The sequence below is a fragment of the Pelodiscus sinensis genome, chromosome 29 (assembly GCF_052426305.1).
Source record: "Pelodiscus sinensis isolate ZL-2025 chromosome 29, ASM5242630v1, whole genome shotgun sequence".
In the NCBI taxonomy this organism is placed as follows: domain Eukaryota; kingdom Metazoa; phylum Chordata; order Testudines; family Trionychidae; genus Pelodiscus; species Pelodiscus sinensis.
Window position 1 is genome coordinate 15,639,324 of NC_143080.1, and position 27,046 is coordinate 15,666,369.

The window sequence follows — 27,046 nt, forward strand, 5'->3', positions numbered from 1 at the left end:
GAGCCACACAGGAGCCACAACTGGGCTCCCTGGCTGGGACAGAGGGTCTAGGGGCAGGGACATGGGCCAGGGGTGTTTTGGGGCTCCCCATCCCAGGCAAGAGAAGGGTCTGCAGCTCCCCACAGCTGCCTGGGCCCCCCAGGGTTGCTCCTACCTAGGCCAGGCTCCAGGGTCTGGCCTGGCCGGGAGAGCAGGCCCTTGGCTGGGGAGGGAAGAGGGGGGCAGGGAGCGGGTCCTTGGAGGAGAATGGCAGGGCCAGGCTTGGACGGCCATAGCTCATTGCCCCTCCCAGCCCCGGCTCCGTGTCCTGCCTGGTGATATTCAAAGCCAGCTCCCACCCATGCTCGTGGCCCCACTAGGCTGCTTAGTGACACGTGGCCGGGGACAGCCCCAGACTCTCCGGATGGGGGTTATTTGTGTTCTGCAATGGCCCCAAGGCGCTAGGCGCTGGACAAACACACGTTGCCTAGTCTGAGGCAGAGCATTGGGGGAAGGGCCGGAGAGCGGAGCACAAGGAAAGCGGTCATGCCTGTCAGCCCGGCACACCGGGGCACAACACCCCAAGCGCTGCTCTGCAAACCCGTCCAGAGTCAGGGCAAATTCGTCGTCAGCCCCTGCTGCAGAAACCACCCCCAGCTCCACTAGCGCCAAGCCACAAGCCTACTCCTAGACTCCAGCCATTCCAGGTCCCCCCACTTCAGTGACCAGCTGACAACTCCACGTCCCAGTTTCAGAACTCATCCTGGGGGGTTCTCCAGTCGGCAAATCAACAGCTCCCTTCCCTCCTGCTAAATGAGACTACAGCACCTGCCCATCTCGGCATCTCTTTCCCAGCCACAATGCCTGGATTGAATCTTTGAGATCCTGGAAATCAGAGAGGAAAACTTCATCCAAATCTCAATGGGAAGTTTGAAATACTCCATGGGATTCCAGTGAGGGTGGCTGGGGCGGGAGGGAGTGTGACGTAGTGGGGGTACCTGGCTGGTTTCTATGCTGCTGGCTCTGGGGTAACCCCAATGGCTGCCGTGGGTACCACGACCCAGCAAAACAGGATGAGTCATTATGCAAAGGGATCTCTCAACCTGTCTGACCAGCCATCCCCCCGGAGAGGAACAAAGGAAGGTGGATGCTGCCCTGGCTGGGGGGCAGGGCTGGAGAAGAGTGAGTTAGTTTCTGTCTGGGAGCATGGAGGAGGCAGCCTCAGCCACAGGCTGGGGGGTTTAGAAGCCGAGGCCCTCTCCCCATATCAAGGGGGGGCTGAGGCATCCTAGGCCTGCCCTGTAACCAGATGACATCTGTGCTGTGCTGTATCCTGGAGAAGCAATAAACTCCCTCTGTTCTCCCGGCTGGCGGAGTCTGTTCGTGCCATTTTGGGGGTGCAGGAGGTGGGGGACCCCAACGCATCGTTACAGGGAGTTTTGTCTGTTTATTAGTTTAATTTGTGTCTGTCTCTTGCATCCATTTTTCTTCTCACTGAGAGCTGTTCCCAGGGCAAATGTCACCTGGCAACCCCCAGCCACTGTGACTGGAAACTGTTCAAACAAGGGGGAAAATCAGGAAAGATTTTGCCTTTTTTAAGTGGAGAAAGTATTCTTTTTTCAATCCCTTCATTCTCAAAATTGACAGCACTGTTTCTGATCAGAATTTAAAATAAAAATACCCCAGGGCAGAGATCAGAGCAGGTAACTTTTAGCTTAAGAGGTGAAAGTTTCAGAAAATTGCGAGTGACTGAAAGCAGGCAGTGAGGACGCACCCTGAATGCTGGCGGCCACACTCACTCCGCAGGCCTGCTAAACGCTGACTAACGGAGGAAAAACGACAAACGTTGCCAGGGTGTTAACACCAAGGCTAGAGAAGCACCATGCAGCATGGGGGTATAACACTGGGGAATGGAAGGAGAAAATGAAGGGTGAAAATCAGAGAAAAGGTCACACCAGGGAGCTGCATTAGGCCCTGGCTCATGTCCTGGGATGCTGCGTTGTTTGGAACCTTAGAAACTAGAGGAGATGAAGCTCTGGGGAATGTCCTGTGGGCAGCCCTCCGCCACATTACCCCAGGAGGTCTCGTTTCTCTCAGATGAGAAGCTGGATATGAGTCAGCAGGGCGCCCTTGTAGCCAAGAAGGCTAATGGCATATTAGGGGGCATTAAGAGGAGCATTGCCAGCAGATCCAGAGATGTCATTATTCCCCTTTATTCGGCTTTGGTGAGGCCACATCTGGAGTATTGTGTCCAGTTCTGGGCCCCCCACTACAAAAAGGATGTGGACGCATTGGAGAGGGTCCAGCGGAGGGCAACCAAAATGATGAGGGGGCTGGAGCACAGGACCTATGAGGAGAGGCTGAGGGACTTGGGTCTGTTTAGTCTGCAGAAGAGAAGAGTTCGGGGGGATTTGAGAGCAGCCTTCAACTTCCTGAAGGGAGGTTCCAAAGAGGATGGAGAGAGGCTGTTCTCAGTAGTGACAGATGCAGAACAAGGAGCAATGGGCTCAAGTTGAGGTGGGAGAGGTCCAGGTTGGATATTAGGAAAAACTATTTCCCTAGGAGAGTGGTGAAGCACTGGGATGGTCTCCATCCCTAGAGGTGTTTAAGTCCCGGCTTGACAAAGCCCTGGCCGGGTTGATTTAGTTGGGATTGGTCCTGCCTTGGGCAGGGGGCTGGACTTGATGGGCTTCTGAGATCTCTTCCAGTTCTATGGTTCTATGATTTCTACCACTGCATGAGCAATCCCTAGAACATGGTGGGCAAGTGTACTATGGATATGCCTACCGCCTCCTGCTGGCCCACAGCAAGTGCCCCCGTGCACCGCCGAGGCCCGTCCTGGAGCACCCTCCTCCGAGCTGTTACAACCTTCCCCTCCCTCCCTCCTCTGGGATGTGCTACCGCGACAGGGCAATGGCAGGTGTGGATAATGGGAGTTCCTATCACTTCCATTTCTGAGTTGCTTTGAGAAGCGGATTGGCATGTGACCGCGGTACGGCAGCACAGAACGAGTCGTGGGTGCTGCCACTAAACAAGTAGCTTTTCTAGAACAGGGAGAACAGTGCGACCCCCCCTCCGCCCTGCCTGGCTCTGGAGACAGTTTTATCTGCCTTGCCTTTTGCTCCTGTGTGTACCTGAGGGGTGGGAAAGTCCCGCTTTCCACAATGCAGGCGAGGCGATGGGGAGCGAGGGCAAACGGAGCCCCATGAGCCGGGCCCAGCTTTTCGGTGTGTGTGTACAGGGCCTGGCACTCCAGAGCTGCAGGGATGCCGATGAACAGCAGCCTGAACAATCGCTTTCACTGTCATTGTGCTGCCAAGCCCCCAGAGCTGCCAGAGGCCCTGGTGTGAGCTGCAGCAGCTGCGCCCCAGAGCTTTGGGCGTTCCTAGGCCCACAGCCACCACCAGCAGGCTCTGGCAAGGCCCTTGGGGAGTAAGGGTGTAGCTACACCGGGAGCTAGACCGGTAAAGGCAGGATGTGGTGATACACTGACAGTTACAGCCCTGGCGGGGCTGCCCAGGGGTGGGGGCTGCCCAGAGGAAGGGAGCTGCCTGGGGTGGGGACTGCCATGGGCTGGGAGCTGCCTAGGGGGTGGGAGCTGCTTGGGGGGGCTGGCAGCAGCAGGGGATGACCAGGTGGTGGGGGCTGCCCAGAGGGTGGAGGCTGCATGGGCGGGGGCTGCCCAGGAACTGGGAGATTCCAGGGGTGGGAGCTGCCCAGGGGGTTGGAGCTGGATGGGGCAGGGGCGGGAGCTGGACAGGGGTGGGCGCTGGACAGGGCGGGGGATGCCTCGGGGGGCACTGGATGGGGCAGGGCTGCCTGGGGGGGGCACCGGACAGGGCGGGGGCTACCCGGGGGGGGGGGGGAGGGAGCTGGACGGGAGGGAGGCTGCCCGGGGGTAGGCGCTGGACGGGGGCTGCCTGGGGGGGGGGCGCTGGACGGGGCAGAGGCTTCCCGGGGGGAGCGATGGACGGGGCAGGGGTTTCCCGGGGGGGAGATGGACGGGGCGGGGGTTGCCCGGGGGGGAGATGGACGGAGTGGGGGCTGCCCGGGGGGGGAGCTGGACGGGGCAGGGGTTTCCCGGGGGGGAGATGGACGGAGTGGGGGCTGCCCGGGGGGGGAGCTGGAGGGGGCGGGGGCTGCCCGGGGGGCGCTGGAGGGGGCGGGGGCTGCCCAGGGGGGTGTTGGAGGGGGCGGGGGCTGCCCGGGGGGTGGGCCTGGACGGGGCGGGGGCTGCCCGGTGGGGCACTGGGTGGGGGCTGCCCTGGGGGGGCGCTGGAGGGGGCGGGGGCTGCCCGGGGGGGCACTGGGTGGGGGCTGCCCTGGGGGGGGCGCTGGAGGGGGCGGGGGCTGCCCGGGGGGTGCTGTGCGTGGGGGGGCTGCCCGGTGGGGTGTTGGAGGGGGCGGGGGCTGCCCGGGGGGGCACTGGGTGGGGGCTGCCCTGGGGGGGCGCTGGAGGGGGCGGGGGCTGCCCGGGGGGTGCTGTGCGTGGCGGGGGCTGCCCGGTGGGGTGTTGGAGGGGGCGGGGGCTGCCCGGGGGGGCACTGGGTGGGGGCTGCCCGGGGGGCGTGGGGGGGCGGGGGCTGCCCGGGGGGGCGCTGGAGGGGGCGGGGGCTGCCCGGGGGGTGGGCCTGGACGGGGCGGGGGCTGCCCGGTGGGGTGCTGGAGGGGGCGGGGGCTGCCCGGGGGGTACTGGGTGGGGGCTGGGGGGGGCGCTGGAGGGGGCGGGGGCTGCCCGGGGGGCGCTGTGTGTGGCGGGGGCTGCCCGGGGGGGCGCTGTGTGTGGCGGGGGCTCCCGGGGGGGGGCACTGGGTGGGGGCTGCCCTGGGGGGACGCTGGAGGAGGCGCGGGCTGCCCGGGGGGTGGGCCTGGACGGGGTGGGGGCTGCCCGGTGGGGTGTTGGAGGGGGCGGGGGCTGCCCGGGGGGGCACTGGGTGGGGGCTGCCCTGGGGGGGCGCTGGAGGGGGCGGGGGCTGCCCGGGGGGCGCTGTGTGTGGCGGGGGCTGCCCGGGGGGGCACTGGGTGGGGGCTGCCCTGGGGGGAAGCTGGAGGAGGCGGGGGCTGCCCGGGGGGCGCTGGAGGGGGCGGGGGCTGCCCGGGGGGTGGGCCTGGACGGGGCAGGGGCTGCCCGGTGGGGTGCTGGAGGGGGCGGGGGCTGCCCGGGGGGCACTGGGTGGGGGCTGCCCTGGGGGGGCGCTGTGTGTGGCGGGGGCTGCCCGGGGGGGCACTGGGTGGGGGCTGCCCTGGGGGGGCGCTGTGCGTGGCGGGGGCTCCCCGGGGGGGCACTGGGTGGGGGCTGCCCTGGGGGGGCGCTGTGTGTGGCGGGGGCTGCCCGGGGGGGCACTGGGTGGGGGCTGCCCTGGGGGGGCGCTGTGCGTGGCGGGGGCTCCCCGGGGGGGCACTGGGTGGGGGCTGCCCTGGGGGGGCGCTGTGCGTGGCGGGGGCTGCCCGGTACTCACAGGAAGAGGAAGGTGCGGTTGCGGGCGGCGGGTGCGGGCGGCGGCAGGCGGCGGAGCCCGGCGGGGAGGCGCCCGGCCGGCAGGGCAGCCCGGCTGCAGTTGAGCAGCCCCCGGTGGCAGCGGCACAGGGCCGGGCAGGCTCTGCCGTGTCGCCCGGCCAGGGAGGCCGCGGCCGCCAGCAGCGGCAGGAGCAGCAGCAGCGGGGGCCGGGGCGGGGCCCGGGGGGGGCGGGCGCCAGGGCCCCCGCCCGCCTCACTCATCAGGGCCCAGCGGAGGTTGGGAGAATGGCGGCCGCTGCCCGCGGTTACCAAGCAACCACAGGCGCCTGCCCGAGGCCCCGCGGGCCGGGCCCCATCAACGGCCACGGCCTGCCCGTGCCCCCAGCGCAGCGGGGCCCCAGCCCCATGGCCCTGCCGCCAGGGCCCAACCCTGGGCTGGGGAGGGACTGGGCACTGCTCGGGTGGGACTCTCGGAAAAGGGGCAAGGAAGCCTGGGGGTGAGGGACAAGGGCCGAGTGTGGGGCAGTCGTGGGCCTGTCCCTTCCCCTTCTAGTCAGGGTAAGAAACGGCCGAGGCCCCTGGACGGGGGGATAGTGGCACTCGTTGTGAGGGGCCCGTGCACCCGCCCCCCCAGAAAACGGAGCTGGCAGCAGCGTGCATGGGGCTAGGTGGCCTCAGAGACTTTGCACCATCCACTTGTTTTCCCTTTGTGTCTAGGCTGCTGCCCTGCCTCTGGGGGGATGGGCTGATTGCCGTGGGGAAGGCAGACTGGAGACCGAAGGGAACTCAAAGGAAGGGCATTAAGGAAAGGTTTACCTCACAGCAGCCCGACTCTGTGACCAGCCTTCCCCGACGCTTCTCAGGTGCTGTCTGCTGCACTGCCCACGGGTCACTCCCCAGGCCTTGCATGCTGCGGGGCAAGCAGTAACAAATGACGCCCCACAGAAAAGCATCTAGCTGCATATTTGCCCTCTCGCCTGAGCTCCCAGCCCTCCTCACCCCTCTTCCCCCAGCCTTCTGGTTTGCAGCAGCCCTTTTCAAGTGTGGATGCCACAAGACGTCAGACAAAGGTGTTAACTGTACAAGTGAAAGGTGCATCTCTGCTTCCCAGAAAACGTACACGACGTAGTCGGTGTCACAGAGACTTGGGGGGATACTGCAGGAGACTGGGATATCGGCATGGAAGGGTACAAGTTACTCAGGAAGGACAGGCAGGGAAAAAAGCGAGGAGGTGCTGCCATGTCTATCACGCACACTGAGGCTGAGATGGAAAGAGACAGATTTACTGAAAGGCTCTAGGGGTACGGCTAGACTGCTGGGGGGAGGGGTGTAGAGAGGGGGTTTGGGAAAAAACTCCACCGCATCCAAGGAACACATTTGCTCTTCCGTTTTTTTTTGCAGAAGAGAAAAGGTGCTCTTTCGGGAGCCCCTGTATCCCTCGTTCCGCGAGGAAGAAGGGGGCTTTCGAAAGAGGGTTTTTTTCTGACATTTGGCCCAGTCTAGACAGGCCACATTTCGGAAAAGCTTCTTCCGACAAAAGTATCGGAAAAAGACACACAAAATGCGGAGCACACTTTGCGTATCTTTTTCCAATAGTTCCTCACAGTCTAGCCGTACCCTAGGTGAGGCTGGAAGAGGTAAAAACCAGGGTGACGTCATAGCAGGGAGTCTAATACAGACCACTTCACCAGGAAGAGGAGGTGGATGAGGCTGTTTTAAAACAAAATCTCCAAAGCACAGGATGTGGTGGGAACCGGGGACTTCAACTACCCGGACATCTGATGGGAAAATAACACAGAGCACAGCTTATCCAAACAGTCATTGGAACACATTCGAGGAGATTTGTTTTATTTCGGAACGTGGAGAGAGCAGCTAGGGGTCAGATTTAGTTTTGACAAATAGGGAGGAACTGAGTGAGCATTTGAAAGACAGTGTCCACACTGCCATGGATGCTCTTGTGCAAGAACCTGCCAGTGTAGACATAGCCTAACAGTTTCAAAAAGAGCTAGATAAATTCATGGAGGTGAGGTCCATAAAAGGCTATTAGCCAGGGGATAGAAATGGTGTCCTTGGCCTCTGTTTCTCAAAGGCTGGAGAGGGATGGCAGGAGACAAATCGCTTGATCGTGTCTTCGGTCCACCCTCTCTGGGGCACCTGGTGCTGGCCACTGTCGGCAGGCAGGATACTGGGTCGGATGGACCTTTGGTCTGACCCAGTACGGCCGTTCTTATGTTACTCCTTTTTGCGGAAGAGGTTTTTGTGCAAAAAAGCGCTGTGTAGACGGCGCCTTTCTGAACAAAAACCCCTCTTCCTCAGGAAGGCTTCTTCATGGCAGGGTCATTGTGCCTGGTTACTTTAAAACCAGTCACTGCCTGACGACTGGATGCTCTGGGCATGCGGCTGTGCTTTAGCAAATCAGAATGCCGGCTTGCGCCGCTGCCAGCGGGTGCTGAAAGTCGCGAGTAACTAAGCGCTGCCGGCAACGGGAGCGGAGTGAGACGTACATTTTCTAAAAAACTACTTGGCTGCGTCTAGACTGGCATGATTTTGCAGAAATACTTTTAATGGAAAAGTTTTTCCGTTAAAAGTATTTCCGCAAAAGCGCATCTAGATCAGCACAGATGCTTTTGCGCAAAAGCATCCGTGGCCAGTCTAGACGCGATTTTGCGCAAGAAAGCCCCGATCGCCATTTTGGCCATTGGGGCTTTTTTGCACAAGAGGGCTTTTTCCTGAGCGGGAGTGTGAAAGTATTTGCGCAAGAAGCACTGATTTTGTACATTACAAAGTCAGTGCTCTTGCGCAAATTCAAGCGGCCAGTGTAGACAGCTGGCAAGTTTTTGTGCAAAAGCGGCTGCTTTCGCGCAAAATTTTGCCAGTCTAGATGCACCCCTTGAGTAAAAGTCAAAGTATCACAAAAAGAAATTACTTAAGCCCAAATATCAAAAAAATGTACTCGAGTATTGTACCAAAGTATTTATGCTTAGTTACTGTCCACCTCTGCCCCCAAGCCCTGGGCAGCAGCCTAAGGAGGGTTGCTTATCAGAGCTGGCCCAGAGAAGCATCACACCCCACATCCACACTCTCTCCCTCCCAGAGCCTACATCCCTCAGCACCCAAACCATTCCATGCCTGCACCCCAACCCACTGTCCCACTCCAGAGCCTGCACCCAGCACCCCTCCCACAGCCTGCACCCCAAACCTTCACTGGAATCCAAATTCCATCCCAGAGCCTGACCCCCCATCCCTTCTGCACCTCCCAGAGCCTGCACCGACTTCGCCTGACCGCAGGTTAATGGAACGAAAGGGGCCACCGGCAGATTGCTTTTATCTCGCAGCCACTGGCTGGGGAGATTACATGAGCTAAAGAATTTGTCTTAGGTGTGTAAGTTGTGCAACTACTTAAGGTTCCTAGTGGTTGGGCACCCACCCACTGCTGCTCTCTGAGACGGTGCACCGGGGAAAGAATTCCTGCCTGCCCCGTGTAGGTTGGCCTGCTGAAACCCTGCAGCATGAAACGTGAGTACAATCTAGCTGACTGCAGAGCTGCAAGCATTACGACCATGCGGGAGGCCAATGCAGGCACTGCCCATGTTCTCATGGTCCATGAGAAAAGGAATGAACTGGGGATCCTTAGTTAGGTTCATCCGTCTTGAGCAACAATAGACAGCAACGATTTATTTGTACCCTCTGATCAGAAAACAAAACATCTGAAACATTTAGCATGTGCAATGTTAAAGCCTTTTGCTTCCATTCCCGAGCAACGCTCCAAGATACTGTAAGACCCAAGATACTCTACAAGTGAGCTGCACTAATTGGACTGTCTCCCTTCCAGCAGCTGCTCTTCATCAAAACTGAAATCCGACAGGGATTCTTCTTCTTCCTTGAGGTTCAGCTGCTCCAAGGACAAGTCATTGACCTGGAATGAGAATTTAAGGGTGTAATTGCTACTCAGCACCAAATATTCAACTTCCTGTGTCATCTCCTGGAAATGCAGAATGAACCACGGTGCGTTGGTCCGACCACAGGAAACGGCTGCCCTGCTTGGAATCCTGACAGGTTCCCTCCCCGTGTTCTCGACAAGTCAACTCTCCCACTCTGGGCAGGCAGCGGCTCTGTTCGTTCCCTTACACAAAGGGAAGCTCCCCTGCGGACTCTCCTCCAAGCTGGCTCGTTGCTCTCAGTGGTTCACGTCCCGAGAGGGAGAGGTTGCTAGTTCAAATCCCACACGCCACCAAGGGAGGGAGATTTTCGGGTTGAAACATAGGACACAATCCGATCCAGGTTTTGTTCTTGGCTTTACCACACGCTTCCCATTGACCGTGATTAAATCGATTCCCCCAACGCCAAGCCCTTTGACAGGTGCAATGGCAAGGAAGAGTTAGAGCGGGGGGGCTCAAGCTCAGTTTACCTTAGGGCCAGTCCTCAAACCCTCCCAGAAGGCCAGCGGGCACCCCTCTGGCAGAGCTTGAGGGGGAAGGAGGGGAGGGGCAGAAGCAGTCTATGCATGTCCTCCCCCCCCCAATCCCATGTATCCCCATGGCCCACCTGCCATCCACAGGCGACTTAACCTTCCCCCATGGGCTCCCACCAGCATGGGCAACACAGCGGGCTAGAGCGGCTTCCCGCTGCTGGCACGTGGCTGTGGCATGGGGGACACGTGTCCAGAGTTGTCCCAGAGAACGGCTCAGGTGGCCGCCCTGTACTTTGGGGGGGTTCCACAGCAGCCACCCCAACCATCCTGTGGATGGGATGGTCCCCCAGCCTCAGCTTAGCCGTGGCCCCCAGCACTCCCCATGGCAATGGGAGCCACCGGGAGGCTGACCCACACAGCAGTCCGCTATGCCACCACCTCCCAGGACACGTCCCTTTGGGCAGGGAGCTTAAGGGGAGGGGTGCAATGGGGGGAGAGGGCAGAGCAGGGCTGGGCTCAGGGACAGCCATACGCCTCGGGGCCACAGGGACACGCACGCCGGCAGCCGCCGCTGGGCCGGATCGGAGAACTGCTCAGGTTGTAGATGGCCCATGAGTTTGAGAGCCCAAATTAGACTGAGAACAAGGCAGCAGGAGAGCCATAACCTTTCCTTAACTAACAATAACCTACGCCAATTGCGCAGCACTTCCCCCGCCACTGGCTTAGATGCAGAACTAGCACACGCCCTGCCCGGCCGGTGTCATCACGACAACACCGCTCTGCCCACCCGCACCTCGAGAGCATCAGGTTCACAGAGACCCCTCAAACAGGTCGCATTGGTACCTGCCGCCAGGGAGGGGAGGCATTTTGAATGGATCATTCCCTGCATGCCCTCCCCCGCCCCCCCGCTTTCAGAGGCTGTGTCTACACTGCACGCTTAGGTCATGGGATCCTAGAACACGGGAACTGGAAGGGACCTCGAGAGGCCATCAGGTCCAGTCCCCTGACCACATGGCAGGATCCAGCAGCATCTGATCAACCCTGACAGAGGTCTCTCTAATCTGCTCTTAAATATCTCCAGAGATGGAGATGCCACAACTCCCCCAGGCAACTTATCCCAGTGTTTAACCCCCCTGACAGGCAGGAAGTTTTTCCTAATGTCCAACCTAAACCTCCCTTGCTGTAATTTAAGCTCATTGCTTCTTGTCCTGTCCTCAGAGGCCAAGGAGAAACATTTCCCCTCCTCCTGTCTATAACACCCTTTAGATACCTGAAAACTGCTATCATGTCCCCTCTCAGTCCTCTCCTTTCCAAACTAAACAAGCCCAATTCTTTCAGTCTTCCCTCATAGGTCTGTCAGCATTCTTGTTGTTCTTCTCTGGACCTTCTCCAATTTCTCCACATCTTTCTTGAAATGCGGTGCCCAGAACTGGACACAATCCTCCAACTGAGGCCTAACCAGCGCAGAGTAGAGCGGAAGAACGACTTCTCGTATCTTGCTCACAACACACCTGTTAATGCATCCTAGAATCATGTTGGCTTTTTTTGCAACAACGTCACACTGTTGACTCATATTTAGCTTGTGGTCCAGTATAACCCCTAGATCCCTTTCTGCAGTCGTCCTTCCTAGACAGTCGCTTCCCAGGCTGTGTGTGTGAAACTGATTGTTCCTTCCTAAGTGGAGCACTTTCCATTTATCGTTATTAAACTTCATTCTATTTACATCTAAGACTGTTTCTCCAGTTTGTCCAGATTATTTTGAATTATGACCGTATCCTCCAAAGCACTTGCAACCCCTCCCAGCTTGGGATCATCTGCAAACTTAAGCATATTCTCTATACCATCATCTAAATCATTGATGAAGATACTGAACAGAGCCGGTCCCAAAACAGACCCCTGCAGAACCCCACTTGTTATGCCCTTCCAGCAGGATTGTGAACCATTAATAACTATGCTCTGAGAACAGTTTTCCAGCCAGTTATGCACCCACCTTATAGTAGCCCCATCTAAGTTGTATTTGCCTAGTTTATTGATAAGAAGATCATGTGAGACCATATCAAATGCCTTACTAAGTCTAGGTATACCACGTCCACCGCTTCTCCCTTATCCACAAGGCTCATTAGCTTTGATAGGATATCAAATTGGTTTGACATAATTTGTTCTTTACAAATCCATGCTGACTGTTACCTATCACCCTATTATCTTCCAGGTGCTTGCAGATGGATTCCATAATTACTTGCTCCATTATCTTTCCTGGCACAGAAATTTAACTGACTAGTCTGTAGTTTCCTGGGTTGTTCTTATTTCCCTTTTCCAGTCTTCTGGAATCTCTCCCGTTTTACATGATTTTTCAAAAGATGACAGCTAATGGCTCAGATACCTTCGCTATCAGCTCCTTGAGTATTCTAGGACGCATTTCATCAGGCCCTGCTGACTTGTAGACATCTAACTTTTCTAAGTGATTTTTATTTTATTTTTTTAATTTTATCTTCTAACTCTGCCCCATGCCCACTAGCATTCACTGTGTCAGGCATTCTTTTATCATCAGACTCCCTGGGGAAGACTGAAACGAAGTCATTAAGCACCTCTCTCGTTTCCAGATTTCCTGTTCTCGTCTCTCGCTCCTCACTGAGCAATGGGCCTGCCCTGTCCTGGGTCTTCCTCTTGCTTCTGATATATAAACAGTCTTCTTGTTCCTTCTCGTGGAAGTAGCAGAGTCTGTGTCCACGCAGCCAACCCTTCACTTCAAAATCATTCCAAAGGAACGGGCCTCTCACTCCGACTTCTGTAACCCTCATTTCCCGAGGAGCAAGGGCCGGCACAGGGAGAGTTTTCTTCCTCCCACGTCCTGCTTGTGCCAGATGCTTCAGGGGGAACAACAGAGCCTGGCAATTACCAAGGGCTCCGGCACACCGGTCCAGTCCCGGCTTTTGTGGCTTTGGAACATGCAGCACGTAGGGCTACATCTCTGCCATTCCTGACCAAAAGCCACTAAGGGACCCGCACTTGAACCCAGTTACATTACTGGCCTTCACAAGTTCCCCGGCAACAAGTCCCCCGGGCTGACTGCGTTGTGTGAAGTTCTGTTTGGTTTAAGCCAAGCAGCTGCTCGTTTTCATAAGGTGACCTCTAGTTCTTGCATTAGGTGAATGGTAAATAGCACTTCCCTATTCACTTCCTCCATAGCGGCGTGAAAGGCCACATCCCCATCCTACCCGCCCCTTCATCACGTCTCTTCTAAACTCAACTGGTCCAGCCGGTGAAGCTGCCCCATACCCTTCGTCATTTCCGTAGTCCTTTTCTGCACCTTTCCCCATCTCTTTGTTAGAGGTGGGATCCAGGTTACCCTCTCTAGTCCAGCACCCTCAGGACCTGAGCGGTTCCGAACCACAGAATTAACCAGACCACGGGAGGTCAACCTTAGCTAGCAGCACGGCTCGCTGGGCTTTTAGGGGTCAGTTAGAGCTAAACAGCAGCACAGAACAGAGCACAAACTGCATGGAACCGTGGGGCACTTGGCCACACCCATGCGAAGGGGACATCCGGCGGACTCCAATCATGCCGGGCCAGAGAGGTTCAGCCTATAGTTGCATGGTGATACCTTGTTCTCTATTGCTATCTTCAGGATTCCCAACATCTGTTCACCTTTCTGCCTGCCGCTGCACCCTGGGGGACGTTTTCAGAGAACCATCCCCAAGGACTCCAGTGTCTGTCTTCAGTCCATTTAGCTCAAGGGCCCACCATCTGGTATGTGCACTTGGGATTATTTTCTCCAGGGTGCGTGACTCTGCACTTCACACCCATTTTCATCTGTTGCACCAGTTTGCTGAGACCCCTTTGTTCACTCTTTGCTTTTAGCCTTGGAGGGAGGAGATAAAGTTCCACCCAAAGGAGAGAGATTGATTTTAGAATGGCTCTAAAGACTCATTTGTGTCGACCTTAGAGGGTTGCTCGCACCCAGTGCAGGAGGCCTGGGCCTGGGCTCTGTCAGGAGTTATGCAATGTGGCTGAGAACAGGGTCTCCTCAGCCTCCCTAGTGTCTCCCTTGCTATTTGCAAAATGATGGATTTTTACAAAGATACCAAGAACATAAAGTTTTAAAATCTCCACGTCCTGGATAATTCCAGGACTTGATTATAAGCAGCCGCACTGTAGGACGTGGCCAGAAGAAGTGCACCCCAGGATCGCCTAGGTGCACTAGACAGGGACCGGGAACGGCCACCGCTCATGGGCAAGACAGACGATGACTGGAAATCAGTTTCCACGTGCAGGGCTCAGGAGAGATGCCAGGGCAAGTTGGCGTTTCCACCCTCCTGCTGCTGCCCGTGGCGGCAGGCTGCTCCGCCCATTCTGCTCCCTTCGGAGTGCAGCAACAAGCGCCTGTCGCGCAAGACAAAGCAGCCTCCGATTACCTGAACAAGTCCTCTCAGTTCCTCATCCGTGAAGGAGTCGATGGGTTCTTCCTGGGCAGCGTTGTACTCCACAGCCACCTTCCCGTTCTCTGAAACACGGATGCAACACGAGAATGAGGCAGGCGTGTTCCCCCCACTCTAGAACTGACCTCAGAATGATCCCACACGCTGTGAAGACCGGACTGAGCTAGGGATGGAAACAACTCGCTGAGCAGTTGAATACTCGCTTCCCCCTCCCTTTGCTGCCCCAGGGTGGGAGAAAGCAGGAGTGGGAGCCAGTCCCCCAGCACCGTCTGTGGTGTGCACGGGGAGGAGGAAGGGGGAGGCAGGGCTGCAGTGGTTCCAGAGCCGGCGCGAGCCGGACTGCTCAGGCCCAGCTGACACCGACTCAGGGAGCTACCCCCACTGCAGCTCTACAGCTGAAAATGTTCAAATTGTACCAACTACACGATCAGCCAAGCACCCGCCTCAACATCCTCAGACTGAGCCGTATCATCCTGCTTTGTACAGGCAGTGAGAAAGCTCAGAGATGGAGCAGGATCATTTTATCTTCGTACACTCTGGGCCCTGCTCTGCCCCGGAGCGTCTGCTTTCCGCAGCAAGCAGAAGGCACTTGTGAGGCCAAGCAGAGACGGGAAACGCAGGGACCAGTCAAACAAGGGCTTGCTATTTACCGGCCTCCGGAGAAGTGCCAGGCCGGAGAGCAGGAAGCCCATAAGACATTTCATTCCAGAAACCCACTTCAGACCTGCTCTGTATCACAAAGTTACACAGCACAACGACAATGAACCACAACTAAGCCCTCAGTGCAGACAAGTGAATGTGGCAGCTGAGCGACCGTGGCCCAGGGCAGCAGAACTATCGGCACCCGCTGTGTCTGCACACGGTGACTTGCCGGCACGGCGCTGCGATGCAGACACGGCCTAAGCGCCATTTGGAACGTCTAAGCCAGCGGTGTGAAGCCAAGTGCGCCTAGGGACTCACTTCAATCCCATCCGTTTCCTGGGACTTATGCCCATGCTTAAGGTTTTGCCGTATCAGGGCCTGAGCACGGGCCTCAGAGGGACGTACTCCTCCGCCCAGAACACCCGAAAGACTGCAGACCGACTGTGTCTAGAAGTGCAACTCCCCCTCCCCCGGGATTCAGTGCATGTTTCAGATTATTCATGTGGACACAGTACTGATGGGCACCACCAGCCAGGCACCTAGACCAGAGGCGGGCGTGTGCACAATCCAATGGCTAATCGCAAGTCAGGCCCAAATGCCCTTCCACAAACCTTCCCTTCCACGCCCCCATGCAGGGGAGAGCAGCAGGGCTAAGCTCTACGCTCATGGACAAAGACTGAAACCCCCAGGCACGCCCCTCGGGAGCGCCTCGCTTGGAGAGGGCCCTCCCCGGCCCTGGCCACACATGGGGGAAGGAGCGCACAGGCAGCCCAGGAAAGGCGCTCGGTCTCAGCGCACGGGCCCCGGCGTGTCCCTCTGGGCCCCGTAGCCAGCACAGTTATTCGTACGCATTGGCCAGGGCGAGGGGACTCGGGGGCCTGGGCTGGATTCCAGGCTCTGCCACGCCGGGCCTGCAACTTGGGGCAAGGCACTTAGCGTATAATTCTAAAGCCGGGCCAAGGGCTTGGCAGCCCAAGTCGGTCTGAAAACGCTCCCCTTTGGCGATGCTGAGGGCGACCTCCAGCGCCCGCACAGAGACCCCAGCTTGCACCTGCAGAAACTGCAGCACGTCAGCACAGCGCAGCTCCACCCGCAGCCAGTCGGGTACTGACAACAGCCCCGATTCACTGCCCTAGCGCCAAGAGGAGACTCGGGTGGTAGCCAGATAGACCCTAGAGACAGACGATAATGAAAACACATGGGCTGTGTCTACACTGGGCCACTTATTCTGGAAAAAGCAGCCGCTTTTCCGGAATAAGCTGTGAGCTGTCTACACTGGCCGCTTGCTTTTCCGGAAAAGCAATGATGATCTAATGTAAAATTGTCATTTTTCCGGAAAAACTATGCTGCTCCCGTTCGGGCAAAAGTCCTTTTCCGGAAAAACTGTTCTGGAAAAGGGCCAGTGTAGACAGCACAGTAGTCTTTTCCGCAAAAAAGCCCCGATCACGAAAATGACGAACGGGGCTTTTTTGCGGAAAAGCGCACCTAAATTGGCACGGACGCTTTTCCAGAAAAAGTGCTTTTCCGGAAAAGCACCCTGCCAATGTAGACACGCTTTTCCAGAAATACTTATAATGGAAAAACTGTTCCGTTTTAAGCATTTCCGGAAAAGGGTGCCAGCGTAGCCATGGAGAGATAGGGCGTCTCACTGCAGCCAAGGGACAGCAAAGGCCAGCCTGTCATCAGAAGTAACGTGTATCCGTGTGGCTTGGTTAATGTTCCGACTGGAGCCTTAACTCCTTCAAATCCTGGATTTGTGTTCAAATTTACAACCGTAACATTGTATTAATGCAGGGTTTGCACTTGAAAGTTTCCATGCTTTCAGTCATTCGGCTGTTTCAGTTCTCTCGATATCAAAAATACCCATTTGTTCCTTTACAAAACACCAAGTATATTTTTCCTTCCACTCAGCTGACAAATGGCTGACTTGTCTGGTGTAAACTTTGCACACGCACAAATTTAAACTTTGAGCTGAGACCGAACGAGGAAGCTTTTGACCCGAAGCAACACTTTTGAGAAACCTTTTTTATAGCAGTTCCTATTCACTATCATGAAAGCTACAACACACCTGTTCTTAGACATAGCCCCCAGATAGTTACAATCAACGCATGAAGCCGCCTTACCTAAAACTATGAGAAGGATCTTCTGAAATGCACTCGCCAGAGCTTTCTCGACTGCCAGTTTCTGAACATTTCCTGTTTTTGTGACAAGCTCAAGGGGATCTAAACACAAAAAATGGCCGCGTGTTATTCCAAAGATGACATTTGCAAACAGGACGGTTGTGCATAGCACCAAGAGCGCCTTGCAGAGCTAAATTCCTTCTGATAATCAAACGCTCCCCCGGAACCCGCATTACTCTGGCGGGAAGATTATTTACTGGGGAAGATACAGAGAGGAGAGGGAATGGAGCGGCAGAAGGCCCATAACTCCAGTCCCAGGCCTCCGGCAGGCATACCTGGCCGTGCAAGGGAGCACGCAGCCTCACTGCAGACTCTCGATCGAAGCAGAGTCCAACAGCAGCGCACTAGCCCAGCGCTTTGAGGCTCTGCCCAGAGGGAGTAACACACACTGACATCAGTGAGCAATGGGCACCTACCTTGGCCATTTTCCACATGGGCCTCAGCCACGCCCAGCCCCCTGGGGCAGAGCCCATGATGGCGCAGCATCACTTCCACGACGCACAGGTACTTCAGGCTCTGCCGCTGGGGCAACCCGCCCAGCTCTTCGCTCTCCAGGTCCAGCCCAGAGATGTTCTGCAGCTGGAGGAGTCGGATTGTCAAGCCATCACCGTGGGCTCGGCCGCCGCTCTCCCTGCGCATTTGCCAAGGCCAGGGACACCAACACGGGCGCTGACTAGCAGGCTGAGCAAATCTCCCCCCCCCTCCCCCCACTATGGGAAAGGAGCTTTGCCTGTGGGCTCAGGACTGGCTCCCCTGGGGAGGGGGCGCAGGGCCGGTGTTTTAGCACCCACAGGACGGCACTCGGGCTGGAGCTGGTGACAGCAGGGAGGGGGAGGCGGAGGGGGCCTGGGCTCTCCCAGGGCTAGTTTTATCTGCCTGAGACTGCGCCCATTAGGGGAGATCTGGGGAGGGCAGGAACACAGGACAAAGGGGATTCCTACCGTGATGATCCGGTGCGACCAGCCATTGAAGCCCAGGTAGTAATTGGCCAATTCCTTGCACTTGTAACCCCTCAGAGCATGGCCTTGCTGCTGAAAGACCTTCTGCCTGGTGCAAATGCAAACCTGCCCGGAAGAGCAAGGGCGACACGAGGCTGCTTTGCAGGCAGGGAGCTGTGCGTACTCCCGGGAGGCGCTCTTCCTGCGCCGTACGACCGGACGCAGAGCGCTCCAGGGTCCCACAGCCTTGAGAGCCCCGGGTTCCCCAGTCCCTGTCCTCCTCAGAGGCAGCAGCGGTTCTGGGACATGGCAAGTGGTGCCTTGCTACTGCGGGCCAAGGCCTGCAGCCCCCCATGGGAGCACTGGTTCCGAGAGGAGCAGTAGTGGCGTTAGCGTAACAGACGCCCCTTGAGAGAGAACAGAAGTCAAGGGAATCGTTTACTGCGGATCTGGGCAGGGGAGCAAGCCCCACCACATGCCTTCCGGATTCAGGCCTTCCAGGATCACGAGCCCTCCCCTCAAACGGACAAGACACTACAGCCACTTCTGTACCCCGGGGCCAGCGCCACCCTGGGCCCTGACGCAGACCTCCCAAGGCCCCAGCCTACGGCCTGCCCCAGCCTTCCAGACACACCTCTCACCAGCCCCGCGAAGGAATTCAGTAGCAGTCTGCTGGGTGCACGTCCGAAGGGACCGGGTGGCCTTGCTTACTAACGACACACAACACGCAGCAGCTAGCTCCACGTGCGCGCCGCCGGGTCAGAGGCCTCAAAGCCAAAGGGATTGCTAGGTCGCCAATTGCGACTGGACCTCTCCTTGAAGGGTCCATCACATGGCAATCCCGGGGGCTGCGGGTGGCTCCGTTCCCAGGCAGCCAGGGGAGCTGGCCCTGCTTTCACTCTTACCTTGAGGGGAGAGCTCTGAAATAATCCCTGCCCGTTGCACGCTCGCTGGGCCCGGCTGGCGTCTCTAGCCGAGTAGAACTTGACCAAGGCATAATACCCAGGCCCCGCGACGGCAGCGCTTCTGTGCACCCGAAGGGAATAGAGCAGCCCAAAGGCGGAGAGCGCTGAAAACAGGGAATGCTGCAAGAGCAAAGGGCGGCGCTCAGGACACTGAGGCTCAGCACGGGACCCTCATTGCCACTCGGGCAGCACTTCTCCCACCAGCACCCCCCTCACGGCACCAAGCGCCTCGGGCGTGAATTAACTGGAGGGGGCGGGCGAGGCGCTGACGCCAGAGAAATGCGGGACGTGGCAGGCGGGGCGAGAACCGGCACCCGGGCAGCCTGCACGAGACGCGGCAGCCGAGGGGGGACCTGCCCCGGCAGCTGTTTCGCACTCGCTGCTGCAGCGCAGGGGCCCCCGGGGGGTGGCGGCCGGGCCCGGGGCTCGCTCCAAACTGCAGCGGCGCGTCCCGCGGATCATCCCGCCCCGTCTCACCTCCGCGCCCGGCCCCGCCTGCAGCCCCCAGACCAGCAGGGCCGCGCCGCCCGCGGGCACGTGGAAGCCCAGCAGCTCCGGGCCGGCGCGCGCCATGCGGCCGCAGCCCCGCCCCTGACTGGCAGCTGGCCCCGCCCCCTGATTACATCAGGCCGGCCCCATCTCCCCCCACCCCTAGGCCCCTCCCTCACCTGGACCAGCCCCGCCCCCTCCCCTTCCTGCCATGGCCCCCCCATTCCTTGCACCCCTCTCCGGGCCTGGTGCACAAGGACACACGGGGCTGGTGCACCCCAGGATAGGACGTGCCCTTTTGAGGGATGCACAAGGACAGATGGGGCCAGTACACCCAGGGCACAATGCACCCCCCAAGGGCCATGCTATCACACTTGTGTGCACCAGGACGCATGGGGCTGGTGAATCCCAGGGCACGGCACCCCCCTCAGGGCCATGGTGTTTCACGCTGGGCTGCACAAGGATTCCTGTGGCCACGGTGAGCAGGGCCCTGAGAGTGAGAGCTATGCATGAAGAAAAGGGGTGGATGTGAGGGGGGCTCCCTGGGTGTGTCTACACAGCAGGGCTTAACTCAAAATAAGCTATGAGTCAATTGCATATCTTATATCAAAATAGAGCGCTCCTCCTCCCACTTCCCTTCCTCCTCTACAAAGAGGGTCCCAGGAGTCGGAGTAAGAAGTCCTCCAGCGTGACAGTATTTCCACACTATTTCCAAGGAACTGCCTGCTGTGTATGTAAGGTATTTTGGAAGAGCATTGTAGTGTAGACATGCCCTCCGTGGCCTGCCTCAGTAACTACTGTAGGCTAATGGCGGGCACCTGGCCTCGCCTGTGCTCCCTCGCCCTGGCCCATGGCCCCCACTGCCCTCGGCCACAGCCCCATCCTGGTGAGCTCACGGCTCAGCTGCCAGGCCCCTCCATCCAATGGAAACGTTCCCACGGTCGCCCCTTGCGTTGCAATGAGACGCTGCGGCACAGCCCTGGGCTGGTAGCTTCTTTATTCTCTGGAGGGAAAAGGACGCGGCACGCAGCCCCTCCAGGACGCCACAGCTGGGTGGGAGGGTATGGGCGCTGACAGGCACGTCAGCCTCTGAGGTCTCTCAAGGGGGCACCCAGGCAGGAGACGCTACCTCGCCAGGTGTCCGTGCACCGGGAGAACGGGACGGCCTTTCTGCCCTCAGATGGTGCAGTTGCTCTCTCCAAAGCGCCGGCATTTCATCAGTTTCAGGTAGGTCTCCACCTTGTGCAGGTCTTTCTTGAAGCAGGACAGCAGGCCGTAGTTTTTTAACAAGGCATCTTCGCTCCGCAGATTGACGTCAAACTTCTCGTACGTGGGTCTGAGGACTTGGAAGCCCCGAAGGCTCCCGTCTTCCAGCTCCTGCAGGGACATGGCGGCTTAGATGGGAGGGACACGCTCTTGGGTGCCTCCCTGCCTGTGCGCTCCCAAAGAAGGGGCTTGCACAGGCATGGAAAGCTGCATTCAGGCCCTGGACCAGAGCTGGCTCAGCATGTTTGCACGCGGATGGCTAGCTCCAGCCCCGCCCCTTGGCCCCAAGGCCCTGCCCCTTTTGAGGGCCAAGAGCCTGCTCCCTCCAGCCCCCAGGGAAGGCTCTTGTCAGCCCTGCATACGTTTCAAATCAATGGGGCTCAACTTGCCCCCCACGTTACACCAGCCAAGAGTTTCCTGTCTCGCGTAAAGGAGGCGAGTCCCGCATTGCTGCTCAGAGCTGATGTGCCAACACAGACATTTCCCCAAGCAGACCAGGGCCACAGGACTTGGTGGTCCTGGGGATGCAGATGGATGTAGGTACCTAACTCCCATAGGCTCCCAAGACACTTCTGAAAATCCCACTTGACCACTGCCTGCATCTTTAGGCCCTGACATGTTCTTGCAGGTCTGGCGCTCAGAGCCCAGGCAGCCTGCGGTGCAGGCCGTGAAGCCTCCCCCCGTACAAAGTGACACGCGTGGCACAGCGTCCCTGAGAGACCATAACCACGTCCGCCTTTCAGAAAGCCACTTTTCTGAGGAGGACCACCACCCACCAGCTGGGCTGATTCCCCAGGGACTGGGTGGGACGTCTGCTCCTGTAAACGCCACCCCGGGGGATGGAAGACGTGTGTCTCAGGGCAGGGGCGCACACGCTTATGTCCCGGGGTCGCCGGCAGCCAGGGCGGAGTGCCGCACAGGTGGAAGGGCACGGAGAACCGGGTGCCCCCAGGGGGAATTTTACACCAGCCTAAGGCATCTGGGCTGGCAACGAGATTCCCTGGAGACTCGTAAATCAGCTGCTGCTTTTTTGTTTTGTTTTTTAAGCTGCAACTGACGATTTTCTGCACTTCTGTTTCTTTTTGTAAAATGTGGTCGAGCGTGTTTACAGCGGCTCTGACTTAAAGCATCTTGCCTGGGGCTACAGCAAGCTCCCTTCCCGAGCCTCTTCCATGGCAGATGGAGCCTATTCCAATATTGTTCGATGATAGTTTGGAAAGAACCCAGCTCTTCTCGGGTGTCGTGTGTGCAGGGAAGCGTTTTGTTTTGGTTTTTAAATGTTTGTATCTCTACACCGTGACCCCCCCCCCCCCCCCGTGGTTCAGTAGTTACATCATGGAGCCTTGTCAGTCGTTTCCCAACCCTGGTCCTCCTGTCAGTCAAGCACAGCCTCCAGTGTTAGTTCCCAGGGACCCACCGAGGTGCTGCCGCACGTTTCTGCTCAGGAAGGAGGCTGCTCTGGGGTGGGAGGGGCGGGGGAGGGGGAGTTGGGATGGCCCCGGGTCCCTGAGGGAGCTCACGCCGCAGCCTTGAGCCAGCCCGCAAGAAAGCTCCTGGCCCGTGGCCCGTGCTGCCGCTCACCCTCATCAGAGCCTGGATCCCTTCTTCCAAGTCCCGCAGCTTGTCGTAGACCCTGTCGGAGGTGCCGAACACCAGGCTGTTGGTGAACACCCGGCTTAGGAACTGGACGGGGCTCAGCCAGGACTGGATGAGAATCAGCGAAAAGCGAAGCAGCTCCATGTCCTGAAAGGAAAGGAAATCGGGGTCCTGGCGAGGCTGGCAAGGGGGCGCTGCACCTCCCCCAGCGGGACTGGCAGGACGTGCGAGACCGGCTCGCTCAGACCGAGACAGGAGCCGTCCGGACAGCGCCAGCGACTCTCCTCTGTGCGACAGCAGGCGCCCGAGCCCTCCGGCCCTGCGGTTCGCTACGCTCGCTCTCCCACCGCAGAGGCAGCCGGGCCCCCCTGGGGCGAGGGGGTGATGCAGGGAGCAGTGTCTGTCGCTTACAGAGCGCCGCGCGCCCCGGGCACTCTCCGCTCCTTGCCCAGGCCGGACCCCCCCGCCCCGCAGGCGTGGAACGTGGCCTCAGGCTCCATGTGGAGAATCCCCCCCCCGCTTCCTCCAGGGCCTCTCAAGAGACCGATTGGTCCCCAGCCTAGAATCTGGCCAGGACACCGGCTCAGAAAAACGCCCCCGGCGCGAGGGGAGCCAGCAGCCTCCGCGAGCCCCATGCTGGGGGGACATTGCCTGGAGGAAACTGGGTCCTCAGAGTCTCCTTTTCCAGCCTGGGCAGCCCCAGCCCTGTTCAACTTCGCCCACGGCAGGGTCCCGGCAGGCGCCAACCGGGCTGGCGCCCTCGTCCCCTGCAGCTCGGAGCGCCTCTCGAGAGGCTTTGCCGGGTGCCGGGAACGTACCGATTTCTGCTGGGCGTCGTCTTTGCCCGTGGGAGCTGGGATGGTTTCCGAGTAACAAAATGCCGACTGAGAAATCTTGTTGGAATGCCTCTGCTCCTCTGGGATGTAGGCGCGCTCCTGTGGGAATGTCCCAAGACACTGAGCCCTGCGCCCGAGGAGGGAAAAGGAGCAGGGGCTGGGGGGATGGCAGGCAGGTCCCTGAGGAGCCGGCCGGGCGCTGATCAGCGTGCGACGTCCCTTGAGCGTCCCCGAGGAGCCAGGCCAGCAGCGCGCCCTTGTGTGAACCGCGGACTCCGGGGCCACGGCAAGGCCTCGTCTCCCGGGGGCAGTGGGGCCGGGTGGGAAGGGCTGGGCCGCCCTGGGCGGTGGAGCGAACGGTCACGCCAGCTCCCCGAGGGGACGGGAGGGGCGAATGAGGGGGAGGGCCGGGGAATGAGGAGACTAGCGGGAAGGGGACATGAGGGACTGGGGGGCTGTGGGGACTGGCACAGGAGTGAGTTTGGAGCCCAGTGGCACCGCCCGGCCGCCTACTCACAAACTCCTTGTAGGTGTCAGCAGCCAGCAGGTGGAGGTGCTGGGCCCTCAGCACGGCGTTGGCAAACAGGCTGGAGAGGGGCATGGTGGGGAAGGCTGCTCCCCTCCGGGCCAGCTGAAGCCCCAGGATGATGGCAGCCAAGAGCAGAGGGGAAAAACGTGGCCCTGCAAAAGAAAGGGGGGCGTTAAGAACATAAGAGCGGCCAGACTGGGTCAGATCAAAGGTCCACCCGGCCCAGCGTCCTGTCTGCCCACAGAGGGAGTGAACCAAACAGGTACTGATCAAGCGATCTCTCTCCTGCCTTCCATCTCCACCCTCTGACAAACAGAGGCTGGGGACGCCATTCCTTACCCGTACTGGCTAATAGCCATTAATGGACCTCATCTCCATGAATTTATCTAGCTCTCTTTTAAAGCTGGTTATAGTCCTAGCCTTCACAGCCTCCTCAGGCAAGGAGTTCCGCAGGTTGACTGTGCTCTGAGTGAAGATAAACTTTCTTTGCTTTGTTTTAAACCTGCTGCTTATTAATTTCATTTGGTGACTCTTAGTTCCTATATTATAGTAATAAGTAAATCACTTTTCCTTATTCACTTTCTTCACCCTACTCATGATTTTATAGTCCTCTATCATATCCCCCTTAGTCTCCTCTTTTCCAAGCTGAAAAGTGCCAGTTTGAACTAAAGCCCCTAATTCGGACTCCATGAGGAGTAACGGTAGTCCGAATTAGGGGCTTTAGTTCGAACTACCTAGCCCATGTCGCGTGTAGCTGCGGGCACGGAGTCCAAACTACCAGGCATTTAAAAATCGCGGCGCCCAGGAACATGCAAATAAAGCCCGAGATATTTTAATCCTTGGCTTCATTTGCAAGTTCGAATGACTACATTAGCCACCCTAGTTCGAACGAGGAGGCTAGTGTAGACAGACCCTATCCTGTTTGCTTTTTTGACTGCCGCTGCACACTGTGTTGGACGTCTTCAGAGAACTATCCACAATGACTCCAAGGTCTCTTTCCTGATTAGTTGTAGCTAAATTAGCCCCCCCCCATTGCAAAGGGGCGGAGAATCTTTGCTTCCATTTTACAGACAGGAAAACTGAGCCTTTGAGAGACAAAAGCCCAAACGTGCACCTGTGGGTGCCCAAATCTGAGTGGGCTGGCGCTGAGGTGCTGAGCGCCCACTGCACCCAGTGGCAGCACCCGGCTTGCCTTTGGGAGCCTAAGTGTGGATTGACAAGGCCCGACTTTAGGCAGCCAGGTCCGTAGCTCTCTGGTTCCCAGTCCCCCTTTGCTCACCTCAGCACCCATGACCCCCCGCCACCCATCGGTGTTACAGCCTGCCCCCGGCACTGCCGACACTCGCCCGCCTTCGGGGGGACCCGGCCGAGTGGTGACTATTGGCCCAGAGCTTGGGAAACGTCTCTGTCAGTGTTACTGGAGCACACGGTTGGGGTGGAGTGGAGAGCGTACTGCGATCCCAGACAGCCAGAAAACACCCAGGGCAGAATAGAGCCCGACTGGCTTACCGAGCCAGCCCCGGGCACAGACACAGAGCGCCACGGAGGGGTGCTGGCCGGGGTGCCACAGTCATGGGGGCTGAGGTGTGTGATGCCAGTGGGGGATGGGGCAGGGCTGGGGGCAGGGTTAGGGATGCTGAGGTGCTCTGGATGCCAAGGGGAGTTGGCCGGCACCGGGACACAGGGCTACAGGAGGTTCCCGTGTGACCGCGGGTTTGGAGAACGTAGCGACCCTGGCGTGTGCCCAGGCTGCCGGCGAGCGCGTCTCTGCCCTGCACGTCCCAGCGCGCCGGGCCTGAGACCTGGGAGGGGCTTTGTCCCCAGACTTTGAGTTCCACGAAGCGCCCCGTGGCCCCTGCCCCACTGCAGCCAGGCGCCCTTTGAGTCTCCTGCCCCGAGGTGCTTTCTGGCCGGGCGTCTGCGGCCCTGGCTGAGCAGCCTACGGAGCCAAAGGGCTTTGCTGACCTTCCGCAGCGGCAAAGCTTTCTCCTGGGCCTCGGCTGCAGCCCGCGGCGGCGCCTAACGCGAGGCAAGCGCCTGGCGCGGACCAGCTGCTTGTGCCGGTTGAAGCTCTGTGGTCTGGACTCCCTGGTCTGAGCCCACGGGCCACCAGGCCAGCAGGGCTGCTGCAGCCAGGGGCCAGAGGCAGCGGAGTCGCGGCTGGGGAGAGGAGCCCGGCGGGGAGGCTGGCGCCCCTCCCCTGGTCCAGCAAACTCCCTTGTCTGAACTACCTAGTCTGTGCCGCGTGTAGCCGCGGGCACGGAGTCCGCACTAGCGGACATTTAAATCCCGGGCCACATTTGCAAGTGCGGTATGCCTACATTACCCTCCTAGTTCGAACTAGCGGGGTAGTGTAGACAGACCCTATGTTAGGAACAGTGGTTATAACTCGGTATAGGCTTGTGTCCATAGAAACGCCCAATTCCCTTTTAAAACCATGTGGCTGCTCCATCTTCCTGTGGCAGTGAGTTCCACAGGCTAATTACACACTGTGTGAAAACGTAGCCCCCTGCTGACCATCGACACTAATTCCACACTGCGCACCACAGCAGCCCTCCCCCCGCACTGGGGCCCAGCGCTGCACTTTAAGATCCAGATTACAAAGTACCTGACGCCATGTCTCGGTGGTCACTTGCAGTTGCTCAAGTGTTGCTTGCAGCTGAGCGTGGCTAGGCTGGCGGTGGGAACCTTGGAGCCGTTCTTATATCCCGGGGGGCTTTGTAATATTTATGTATGTTGGCAGGCGTGTGAGACACGATCGCCCCCCGCCATGCTGTCCTCTGCATAAATGCACCGGTGTTCGCGGGGGGACTGCGCACGACTGCATTATGCATGGACGTGCAGCACGGCTGTTTGCCCAGCTACATGAGCTCTGAACGACCCTCCCCAGGTGCTGCTCGTGGCAAGCAGGGTCGCCCCGCAGAGATGCTCAGCCCGTTTCAGCAGCCCCTTCCCTGTGCCACGCAGGAGCTGCACGGTCAGACGGAGCTGGCACCGATCTGACAGGGCGAACAGCTCGCCGGGGCGGCCGGAGAAGCCAGTTGCTGCCTTGGTGATGGATCAGCGAGCGGCCGCTGCTGCCCGGGTGCATTGGAACCCGGGCAGCGCCCAGGGCAGGGCAGCGCCCAGCAATGTCCCCCCCCCCGTGCATCTCCTTCCCTGCCGTCTGAAAGCACCTGCCTTTGGCACTGAGCCCAGCTGTGTGCGGTGGGGTGCTGGGCGCTGGGCGCTGGGCAGGCCGGGGTTCTTCTAGGCCATCAATATGCTGAGCTCACCCTGGCTCTGAGCGTTGCCCAGCGTGGCGCGGGCAGCTTGCCCCAG

The 27,046-nt window shown here is 58.8% G+C and overlaps 3 protein-coding genes across 7 annotated transcripts in view; all 3 read right to left on the reverse strand.

The window, feature by feature from the left end:
* Positions 1–8,921, reverse strand: part of LOC106731892 (leucine-rich repeat-containing protein 37A-like) — a 62,459-nt gene extending 53,538 nt beyond the window's left edge. The window contains exon 1 of one of the 4 annotated variants that reach the window (XM_075911244.2): positions 6,254–8,921. In XM_075911244.2, the coding sequence (XP_075767359.2) occupies positions 6,254–6,390 (137 nt within the window). In that variant the 5' untranslated portion in view covers positions 6,391–8,921. The other 3 variants (XM_075911242.2, XM_075911243.2, XM_089773983.1) reach the window with 3 other exon arrangements.
* Positions 8,922–9,071: 150 nt separating this feature from the next.
* RDM1 (RAD52 motif containing 1) lies at positions 9,072–19,618 on the reverse strand. 2 transcript variants are annotated; one of them, XM_075911245.2, is made up of 7 exons: positions 19,487–19,618; positions 18,950–19,129; positions 18,048–18,170; positions 17,523–17,685; positions 17,050–17,148; positions 14,261–14,349; positions 9,072–9,353 (listed from the first exon to the last, which is right to left on the reverse strand). In XM_075911245.2, exons 1-7 carry the CDS (start codon positions 19,580–19,582, stop codon positions 9,246–9,248), a joined length of 858 nt encoding a protein of 285 aa, XP_075767360.2. In that variant the 5' UTR covers positions 19,583–19,618; the 3' UTR covers positions 9,072–9,245. The 2 variants fall into 2 exon arrangements, with proteins under 2 accessions (XP_075767360.2, XP_075767361.2); XM_075911246.2 differs by lacking the exon at positions 18,048–18,170.
* Positions 19,619–20,490: 872 nt separating this feature from the next.
* On the reverse strand, positions 20,491–23,941 carry GH1 (growth hormone 1). The gene is made up of 4 exons (XM_075911405.2): positions 23,714–23,941; positions 23,179–23,295; positions 22,346–22,507; positions 20,491–20,875 (listed from the first exon to the last, which is right to left on the reverse strand). Exons 1-4 carry the CDS (start codon positions 23,795–23,797, stop codon positions 20,675–20,677), a joined length of 564 nt encoding a protein of 187 aa, XP_075767520.1. The 5' UTR covers positions 23,798–23,941; the 3' UTR covers positions 20,491–20,674.
* Positions 23,942–27,046: the final 3,105 nt, after the last annotated feature.